The 11893-nt window shown below is 31.5% G+C and overlaps 1 protein-coding gene across 1 annotated transcript; it reads left to right on the top strand.

Annotated features, from left to right (window-relative positions):
• Positions 1 to 1792: 1792 nt before the first annotated feature.
• LOC143082578 (prestin-like) lies at positions 1793 to 6109 on the top strand. The gene has a single exon (XM_076258314.1). It carries the CDS (start codon positions 2372 to 2374, stop codon positions 4733 to 4735), a length of 2364 nt encoding a protein of 787 aa, XP_076114429.1. The 5' UTR covers positions 1793 to 2371; the 3' UTR covers positions 4736 to 6109.
• Positions 6110 to 11893: the final 5784 nt, after the last annotated feature.

The following is an 11893-nucleotide window of genomic DNA, read 5'->3' as shown; positions in this document are numbered from 1 at the left end:
TAAGGACTCTTTGTTAAATGTGTACTACATGAAATTCTGTTATTTATAAAACCGGATCAAATTAGTGGTTTTATGCCTAGAAATAATATTGATATTTTTTCTAGAGGAATTATACTCGCAGATTTAAATAAAAGACTTGATCATAGCGTTATTTTTGTGTGTTGTACTTCTTCCATGTATGTGAACCGTTTTGGCAGCTTGATTCCATTAATTGTCACACTAACCTATTTAAAATGTATATATATGACTGTTTGATTAACTCAATTTTCTCTATTTAACGGAACTATAAACAATACAAGTGGTAGGTTTCGCTAGCTTTTACACCAGGTTTAACTCACTATTTTCTTCGGAAATTGGTTTTATTAAGTCAGGACTATGACAGTTGTTATTCAAGCGTTCTTTTGGTTGATAACGCTTGATTTTTATGGACTTCCCCGTTTTGAATTTACACTAGAATATGGTATTTTTGTTATACTTTTTTCATATATTGTCACAAGTAATTAAATATAAATTTTATCATTTTAACCGCACTTTACATATTGATTAATTATGCAACTACATTCTGTACGCTTTTGAAAGTGTTATGTGTTATGTGCACGTGCACCGCTACTAAAATTTAAAAAGTATGCGCAAATTTATACATGCGATACATGTTAGTGAAATTGAATTTTTCAATACGGAATCATCGAATGTAGAAGTCCTAGTTTTAAATACATAATCATCCCTCTTATCAAGAAAAATCTTAACAAACTTTATTAAAATTCAAATTCATATGGTGTCATGAACATTGTGCTATTCAGCTTCCTCTTTACATTTTGGGGTCTCCCATAGTAAAATTATTCGTACCGATCATTTATTTTCAAATTAATTTTATTTGCTTCTTATATACTCACGATATACTCATTAGATGCTGTCAAATTGACACCTGCGAAATTAAGTTTGTTCAAAGTAAAACTGGTTAGTATTCTTTAATATCAGAATACAATGTGCATTTATGTGATTTAGAAAAGATCTATAAAATATTTGCAAATTTCATTTTTATGCATGAGGATTTCATTTTAAAATATCTTTTTATTCTCTTAAAAAATACTTTCAAGTTAATTTCAGAAGACAGATTATACAAAATAGCACCTTAAAAGTGTTAATGACTTCAATAATAAAATGTTTGAAGTGGAGAGGTGGAGGTGTCCAAGTATAATTTTATTTCGCCATACATATTTTCTGACAAAAATGCCTCTTTCGAATATATATAAGATTCACCATTAACATGGTGAAGAAAAGAGTAATAGTTAGATGTATTATATAATGTTGTAGGTTTGTGACCCGGATTTGCTTTCGCTTAATCTAGTTATGACACTTGAACAGCGGTATCCTACTATTGTCTTTATGTATGTGTCATTCCATGAAAGATCCAAATCAGCAACTTATAAAATGGAAAAATTCCCCGTTGACCTTAGGCATGTTAGGAGTAGAAAGTGTAAGACGAGGATAATCATCATTTATATTATATTTATATTAAAACAAAACGGGAAACTTACACGTGTTGTTTTCTCCAATCGTGCTTCTGCTTAACCGCATTTATATAAATGTTTTCCGCCAATCAAATTAATGATAACAGTCTACCCATCAGTGTAACATACTACTGATGATGGTGTTTTGATTTACTGATTAACATAATACCTTTTGATACAAATATTTTCCTTTCAATATATCTCTTAATCCCTGGAGCTGAATCGTCATTTTGTGTTTTTTGTTTGTTTTATACTTTTCTGACGTTAGTTTTTACCTATCCTTTTTGCGCATGTTTTTGTTTGTGTTTATTTTGTGACAGAATGCATTCTAATTTATTTTACAAGGAAATTTTTTCCTAAATGAACTATAAAAAGGCACAGTGATAGATTAGTTTGACAGAAGTGAGGCATTATTGATCAGGAAGTTTTTTTTTTAAAAAAAGACGCATTTCCTCAAACAATATCGGAATTGTTTGTTTTTTGCCTATGGGGACAACTGATGCTAAGTTAGGTAGTTTAAACTGCGTTTCAAAGAATAATCATTCACAGCTATTGTAAGGATTTTTTATGCCTATGGGGACAACTGATGCTAAGTAAGTTAGTTTAAACTGCGTTTCAAAGAATACTCATTCACAGCTACTGTAATGATTTTTAATGCTTATATTTAATATGGAAATAGCGCACCTGATGGTAAATAAATAATCACATGCATTCAGGTCATTTAGTGGTGACAAATTTGACAATAAAACCTGTATAAAAACTTGGCAGCTAATAATACTAAGTACCAATTTTATTGATCAACAAATCACATCGACAGGCCATACCTGTCCAGGACAGAAGAAAATTTGGATCTTGGAAAAATGGAGGATAACTTTGTTCATATTGAAAGAGAACCAGTGACACAAGAGTCATTTGATAAACTTTATCGGAAGTCAGAAGGAAAACTACATTTAAATGACAAACTAAAGGATAAATTTAACTGCTCAACAGACAAGCTTTGGAGACGAATCTCCTCAGTGTTTCCTATTGTAGCAGTGTTGAGATATTATAATTTCCGGGAGAAATTTGTGAATGATATTTTAGCGGGAATTACAGTTGGACTTTTTCAAATACCACATGCTTTGGCTTTTGCACTATTAGCATCGATGAAAGTGGAGAACGGTCTGTACACTTCTATCTGGCCTGTTATGTTGTATGCGATATTTGGAACGTCCATCCATGTATCAATAGGAACCAGTGCTGTGGTATGTATGTTCACTAGAGGCATTGTTGATCGAGAAGTGGCGAAATATGAAGGCACGGTTCCTTTTAATTCGTCTTTAAGCTCTGGATTGCTTAACAATTCAGAGTTTATGAACTACAAAGAAAATGTTGCCTTAAATATTGGATTTTTATGTGGAATTTCTTTACTTATATTTGGCATTCTTAAAATAACTTTTATTGCACACTTACTTTCGGAACCTTTTCTAAAGGCTTTTACATCTGCTGCTGCTGTTCATATTATAATATCTCAATTACCATTAGTTCTTGGGATCAACATACAAACGCACGGAGGTGTCTTTAAAATCGTCAATATATGTAAGGATATTATTAACAATTTAACATACATTAAAGGACTTACACTTCTGACCGCTGTAGTTACCATTATTGTATTGCTATTCTTCAAGGAATTTGTAAATGAAAAGTTCAAGTCAAGATTTAGAATACCAATTCCGGCTGAATTAATGGTAGTTATCTTAGCTGTGACTATTTCAGCAACGACTGTCTTACACAGAGAAGTTACAATCATCGGACATATCTCGGGCATGATACCTCAGCCTGCCATCCCCAATTTGACTGGTTGTCAAACGTACTTATTGGATAGTTTTGTTCTCGCCATCTTCATGTATGCCAACAATGCCACGTTGTCTAGAATATTTGCAAAGAAACATAACTACGTGGTGAATTACAATCAGGAATCGTTTGCTCACGGAATATGCAATTTTGTTGGATCGTTCTTTCATTGCATTCCTGTATCTGCTTCTCCTCGGAGGTCAATGGTATTGTCATTAATGAATACCAACACTACTTTAGCTGGTATTTATATAGGTTTGTTTATGCTAATTATAACAATCATCAGTAGATTCGTATTTCAGTATTTGCCAATTGTAACACTTTCTGCAATAATGATGGTTGCTATGAAAGGACTGCTCCTTCAAATTTTCGATGTCAGAAAATACTTTAGAATTGATAAATTTGAATTGTTTATATGGCTGTGTACATTCAGTGCCACTCTACTATTAGATTTCACCTTTGGTATGTTAATTGGAATAGGTGCTTCTTTAATAGCTGTTGTTGTTCAAACACAAGGAGCCAATGGCTTTAAACTAGATAGAACGATAGAAAGCAAAATAATGGTGGAACATAAGAAATACCAAGGAACAGCAGGAACAAAAGGAATAAAAATATTTAGATTCCAGTCTAATTTGTACTATGCTAACGCAGAAATATTTAGAAATAAACTGTACCACCAAACAGTCAATCCTCGCAAACTTCTAAAATATATTAAAAAGCAAGTAAAAAAAATGCAAAAACAACTAAAAGAAGCTGGAGGTCTACAAAAAAATACAGCTGAAACTATTAGAAATGGAATCTCTGGGGATGACAATATAAATAAGACATCCCTTCCGAAAAAAGAAGTTTCAGATCAAAATTCTATTACAGTTACAAGTGACATCCCGTCTATCTCAGTTGCATACGGCAATGTAAAAAATAGAAGTATAAGCACTGTATCAAGGAATATGTACGGCCAAGATGGGATATCAAGGCAGGAGAGTGTAGCCGTTAGTCTGTCATCAAACATTTCCAATCTAACCTTAGAACCGGAAATAACCGATCCTGACGACGGCCAGGAGTATATTACCGAAAGAAAATATGAGAGCATGCGCAAAGTGCACCATATCATTGTTGATTTTTCTACAGTCAATTACATTGATCTAACCGGTGCCAAAATGCTCGGACAAATATCATCAGAGTATGGAAATGTGAACATCAAACTTTTCCTTGCCAGTTGTTCTCCCGACATTCAGAAAACCATGCGCCATGCTGGTGTATTGGATACAATCCCAGCAGACTGTATGTTCATTGATTTGTATGACGCTATTGCAATAGCAAAACAGGCTGGATTTCCAAATATTCGCGAACAGAATGCAAATGTTGTTGTCTCAGTAGATGAAAAGTTCTAGACATTTTTAATGAGGACATTCTTGTGTCTGTTTACTTATAACCAACATCCGATTATTATGTTACTTGGGTATCGACTTACCAGTAGTGCATTTAGTGTTTATGACTCGTTGTATATTAACATTATTTTATATAAACTAATTATTGCATTATAATTGTGTTCAAATCTTTTACAATATTAGGTGTACATAACAAATGATGATATGAATAATTCCAATGCCTTAGCTGTTTTGGAAATATAAATTAAGTGTCAGTATGCGGCAAATAACTTAAACTATGATATATATATGAATACTGTGCAGTTTTGTTGTATAATTCTCACCTAAAATTGCAATAATCGTGTAATCGATATAAAATCGATTCTAATTCAAATGCCTTCAGATAGGAAGATATAATAGTTTAAAGTATAATGTTAAAATGTTAATGTTTACATTCAAAATGCATTTCTAGATTAATAGGTTCTATAGGAACGTAATATATGATGATCCAAAAAGATAAATACACGAATTTCTGTCTAGGTAGAATGTCTAATTTATTTATATTTAGTTTGCCAGAGGATGTTGTTAAATCGGTGAAATGGACGATCATAATCACATTTTAATTATTTATTTGACAAGTAACTACATCATCATTGTTTATAACGGACTGGAATCAACTGCACATAGCGTATATACGTCATCAATCGACTGCTAAACTTTAGAAAAACACAAAACTGGAAATAAACAAAAATCTTCTGCAAATCTAGACAATGAATAATAACCATGTGATTGTGAAGACCCGTGTCGACAGTGTAGGGATCTCGTGTAATGCATGCATCATCAATCTGTATCAAATGGGTACCAGATTTTATAATTTGATACGCCAGACGTGCGATGTGTTTACACAAGACTCATCAGTGACGCTCAGATCAAATAGTAAGTAAGCCAAAAAAGTATAAAGTTGTAGAGCAATAAAACCCAAAACCCAAAAAAGTTGTGTCAAATAAGGCAACGGTAATTTATGCTTGGGTTAAGAAAATCCTTAGTATTTCGAATAATTCATACTTCGAACAGTTAATTTATATAAATGACCATATATTTGATATTCATGGCTTCACCAAAGTGCTGACTACTGGGCTTGTGATACCTTCGGGAGCGGAACGTCCACCAACATCGACCCAGTGGTGTTAATAGCTATTAAAGATACCAGACTTATAATTTGAAACTCTAGTCGGAACATAAAATGGAATATGGGAATAGTGGACTACTAGTATGACAGAATAAATAGGATTCAAGCTGCCTTTGTTTAATTGTGTTCAGTTTTGTTGACTTGTCTGTCTTTCGTTATCTGTCATGACCTTGTTTTATTTTCTCCGAGTTTGGAATGCAATTCCCCCCCCCCCCGCCCCCCCCCCCCATTCTTGTTACTTTTAAGTTAGGAGGAATATTACTATATACAAATGTTATAATAAGTAATGATATTACAATCTGTCATACCGTTTTAACGTTTACCTTAATAACGATATCATATTTTATTAGGAAAGTTTGTGAATATATATTTATTCAGTCAGTCGGGATCTTATTTGGTATTAATATATATATTATGTGTTCCTTACTGGCGACTTATTCTTAATTCACATGAAAAAGTTGATAAAATAATTTCTAAAACTAAGAAGAAAAAATACCTGAATAGTTTAACATCACTTCTTTGGCAATACTACTAGATCTATTCCAGTGTTCCCATTGTATCATCACATTCTTGACTTATAACATACTTATCTGTATAAGTAAGTTGAAAACATCATTTTAAATTTTTTTTCATTTAACTTATCAAAAAAAATACCCTTGCCATTTATTCACTTTGAGGGTCATTTAGTACCAATAATACTATAAATAGATGTTAATTACTTATTGATTTCATTAAAAAGAGCAGAAGGGCATTTTATAAGATAAATACCATGACGAAGTCGACACCTGAAGGTTTCTATTGGCTGAGTTTCACGGAAATTACTAATTTGCAACTACTTTCCATTTTTTTCAAAGTTTATACATGTACATGTATTATTTATTCGGGACAACATGATTAATTTTTGTTCGGATGAAATGTGAAATGCATTATGCTTGAATAAAAAGTAAAAATAGTGCATTGTTGATATCAAAAGATATATCATCGTGTTGCAAACTGTGACTGTTTAATGCATTTATGATATAAATAGTCAACTGTTAAAAATGTGGACAGTTCTATTTTAATTTATTATCTTAAAAATGCTTTTCTATGTGAAAAATGAATATATATATGAATTAGCATTATAATGAAGAATTGACTAATCATAAATAAAGCTAAGGTTTTAAGTTACATTTTACGAATTCTCATTAGCTGTTGTATCTCTGCCATACTAACAAAAAAAAAACAGAAAAGCTGTCTGGAATAGTTTTAAGAACAAACAACACAAGAGCCGCCAAAGAAATATGTTTTATTCAGACACGAGGTCATTTTAAATACACTTTCATCTTTTTTTTTAAATACACTTTTATCTTTTTGGGGGAAAAGTTGTTCCTTTTATTGTTCTCCACATGAGTGATAAAACTTGCCATTTTGTTTAAGAAGAAAACACTGAACAATCAGAAGCCATAATTGGAAGAAAAAAACGGACAACACAAGAGCCAAAACGAGAAATAGGATTGGCTACCACAAATAAAATATATCCGAGGTCATCTATGACACAAATATTCATTGACGATTAACCAATGCATGATAACGTCCGTAAAACTGTCGAAAGAGTTTCAACGTGGAGAAATACACTTCATGTGTATTTATGTACAGGAATATTGCTGCATAAACATGGAAAGTTTGCATAGGAAAAATTGATGTGTTCTCATTTGTCCAAACGGACAGTTGTAAATAGTTATCAAAAGCACCAGGCTTATAATTTAATACGCCAGACGCGCGTTTCGCTTACATACGACTCATCAGTGATGCTCAAATCAAAATAGTTATATAGTCAAACAAGTACAAATTTGAAGAGCATTGAAGACCCAAATTCCAAAAATGTTATTCCAAATACGGCTTACGTTTTCGAAGTTTTCGAAGTGCCTGGGATTAGAAAATCCTTATTTTATTATTATTTTTTTTAATCATATTTGTGTAATCAGACAATTTATCAAAATGACCATATAATTTATATTCATTTCAACACCGAAGTGCTGACTAATGGGCTGGTGATACCCTGTAGGACTAAACTGAAACGCCAATCAGCAGTGGCATCCATCCAGTGGTGTTTATAGAAATCAAAAATACCAGGCTTATAATTCAATACGCCAGACGCGCGTTTCGTCTATATAAGACTCATCAGTGACGCTCAGTTCAAAATAGTTATAAAGCCAAACAATTACAAAGTTGTGCTAAATGCTACTTAGGTTATCTATGTAAAACCTACACTCATTGCCTATTCTAGTTTATAGCTAAATATGATAGTTAACTAGTCCAAACTTCATATGTGTTTTCCTTTATTCTTAGTTCATAGGGAAAGTCCTTAATTGTATCTGTGGTATCCTTATTTTCTAGCTCACAGTGAAACAGTTCTATGTTTGTATCTGTTGTATCCCTTATTTGTAGTTCGTAGGGAAACATTTACATTATTGTTTCTGTGGCATCCTTTATATCTAGTTCATATGGAAATAGTTCTTTAATTGTATCAGGGGGCTCCTTTATTTCTAGTTCATAGGAAACAGTTCTATAGTTGTTTCTGTTGTATCCTTTATTTGCCGTTTACAAGGATACACTCCTATAATTGTTTTTTGTGGTATACCTAATTTCTAGCTCATAATGACACAGTCATATGATTGTATCTTTGATATCCCTAATTTCTAATTCATAGGAAAACATTTACGAATGTGGAAACATACCTATAACTGTTTATATGATAACGTATCTTGTTTTCTTATTCAGTGAAATAAATGCTATTTTTGTAATTGTATCGAAGTACCAGTCCTTTTTTTACTGTACAATCAATGAAAATGAAACTAAAAAAGAACACTTTTAATGAAGATTTTTTAAACTTAACAATTAATCGATAGTTCTACAAATCAAACTCTTTTTCAACTATATACATTTGATTAAAGAACAAATGTGAAATCTAAAAACAATACTATTCATTTTGTGTTGGAATTTCGTTTAGTCCACCATTAATAAAACAAAAGCTGTGTCATTACCAAATATTTCAACTAACGTATGTAATCGTTCTAACAATCATTTTTTCTTGAAAATAATAGTACTCAGTCAGGTTCGCTTTATTCTTTAACAACGTATTGTGAAGTGATCATGGCTCAAACAAACTTTTGATTGGTAGCATTCAAGAATGCGTTATGTGTCATCAGTTCATTTTTTCATTGGTGCCGATTTAATATTCTACAAAATTCTCACCAGTTGTATAATATAAGATTTTCGAATACATTTATGAAATATAGAGTATACTAAAACTAATGGTAAAATATCATTAGCTTAAACACTGAAACTTAAAAAAAAAAACAAAAAAAAAACATTACATTTAGAACTATGAGAGGCTATTTAATAAATAATTATATACGACATCTTACATAATTTCAAAACTATATACATTTACATATATAATAACATAATTTTAAGATTCAAATTACATCACCAGCTATATATAAATACGAAATTAGTTCTTCTACATAAAATATCAAAGAAGTTTTTAGCATCTACCTGACAAAATGCATGACTTCCTTAATAGGCATTTCATTTATGAGTTAGTCGTAGTGATGTTAGGGACTCTCTTAAATTTTGGAAGATTTAATGAAATGTGTTTAAGACATTAGATGACAAAGAAGTACGATGAAATGGTCAGAATTGTGTAAGTTTGTTAATGTGAGTATGAAATTCAGAAGTAAATTCATCTGCCTATTATAATGGTTTCGTTATATTTGAAATTTACCCTTTTTTTACAACCGCGAGTTTTGAATTTTGGTAATGGTACGGGACTTCTAACTTATTCTTACCTTTTAGTAAACAATAAAATCTAAATCTGTTTTTCATTTTTATATTGGTTGATTATGTTTATCTTAATCATCGATGTTGAATATTTAAATTGTAATATGTACTGTACCAATAAACTTCAATCTATTCTGATTCTTTTTTGTTATATTTTGTGTTTCAATCATAGATCCTTTCGTGCTGCTCAGTGTGCTACGGGAGAGTCGTAAATCTTTCATAGACATTTTTTAACTGTTAGTAAGCTTTTACAATAGGATACTAGTATCTTTTACTCGGAATAAATTTATATATATTTTTCAGACACATCCAATCCTACATTTTCGTAGGTCGAGAGCAATTTGCTCTATTCCTAAAATTGTTAATCATTATTATTATCCAATTAAAGTCATATTAAAGATACAAGATGATTGACAGTAGTGAACAAGTATAGGCAAACGCGGAATTACGACTCTGCGTTTTCGTGTTTTCGCTTCTATGTTTTCGCCTTTGCAATACGAAGGCGACAACACCAAATCGCGAAATTTGTCTTTGTTGTCATTTAATTAAACATACGAAATGTTGATGACAGATTTGGTATTGTTTGTAACATTTTCACTTGCTTTATTAGAATTTCGGAATAATATAGATGGACGCTGTTGTTTTTGATGTTGTAGTTGTTGTTTTTATTTCTGTATTTCTTTTTGGTGACGAGGATGGTATTGTTTTTTATCTGTATACTTACCTTTAGACTTCTTTAATAATTGTATTGTGTTGTTGAAGTACTGACGTATGCCAGACCATATCTTTTTCTTCTTAAAATGCATGTACCAAGTCTTTATTAAAACAGTTGTTTTTCACTCGTTCCGTTGTTCGATAACGTTTATTCGTCAGCTTTCATGGACTTCCCCCTTCATGAATTTAACTTCGAGTCCGGTACATTTGTTTAACTTTTTTTTTCATATTTCATTAAACTTAAAGTACTTAAATCGCCTACAAACTTTTCATATTCAAATAAAACAAAGTGCAATACACGTTTTCATTAGAAATTAGATTTGTTTCTTGTTAATGGAAATGATTCATAATATTTTACAAAGCAGCAAATCCAGGAAAATGAATGTTTTATCTCATAATAAGTCATCATTACATTATTTCACAATTACAGTGTTAAATAAGGTCATCATATATGACCTGAATATTATGTAATAGTCTTTACGCTTCATTAGATAACATGACTAAATCATGTGGTCTTAATTTGTTCCTCGTGCTTCAATTAATATTTAGGTTAATATTTGACCCATCAATTATGTCATTTCAATTGTTCACTTAAATTAAGAAAAGTACTTCATTTTGATAATTAGAAACATAGGAAGTGCGCTCTGATCATCAACAGAAGACCACCGTGTATTCTAGCACGTCCTCCGACAATTTAACAACATCCGTTACATGATTGAGGTTGTTTAATGTCGTGTTGGGTAACCACTGTAAAAGTTGAACGATCTCTTTAACAAACGTCGAAGTTGGCGTACAAAACTATAAGCCTTGTATTTTAAGATGATTTTTATAACGTATTGTGCTTATTTAGAATCACATCTTATAAAAAGAAAAAGGTCGATAATCACTTAATGTATTCCGTATTTTTATTTTTCATATTGATCAGTAAGTTGATACATCGTTTATGTATCTTCCATGAGTAAAGCGTATAAATTTAGTCTCATCTTTTGAATTATGATGGCGCCTGAGCGAAAAGGAACCTTCTCTATTATGGTGCTGTCTATTACGGTTGTTCATAGTGTTCGTATTGTTCAATACTCTGTGGGTTGTTGGGATATTTTTTCCTTTGTGAAACATAATCATTCTGTTTCTGTTCTTCTATTTAAATGTTTGTTACGTTGTTGCTATATAAGAATAAAGGTTATGATTTCGGAATTTATTGGTGTGTTAAGTCGGAAATTTAGTCACAAACACAACGATGTTCAGTGTGTGAGTATGACCACTGATTTCATATGGTTGATAAACACTGTCTTTGCAGCAAGGGAAATATTCCCGAAAAATTAAGGTGATTAATTTTTCTATAATTTGATTTGTTTCATAAGACGAAACATTGCAGTCAAGTACTCCAAATTATTGGATTACCCATCTTTAGATTGTACTTTTTTCATCCTTGTTCAGCTTTGCCGGACTTATTTATG

This window comes from Mytilus galloprovincialis, chromosome 7, assembly GCF_965363235.1.
Source record: "Mytilus galloprovincialis chromosome 7, xbMytGall1.hap1.1, whole genome shotgun sequence".
NCBI lineage: Eukaryota > Metazoa > Mollusca > Bivalvia > Mytilida > Mytilidae > Mytilus > Mytilus galloprovincialis.
Note: the sequence above shows the minus strand (reverse complement) of the source record. Positions and strands in the feature narration are given on the sequence as shown.

Bases quoted from the DNA above. Each gene is read 5' to 3' on its own strand.
- LOC143082578 (XM_076258314.1), top strand. From the start codon at position 2,372: ATGGAGGATAACTTTGTTCATATTGAAAGAGAACCAGTGACACAAGAG.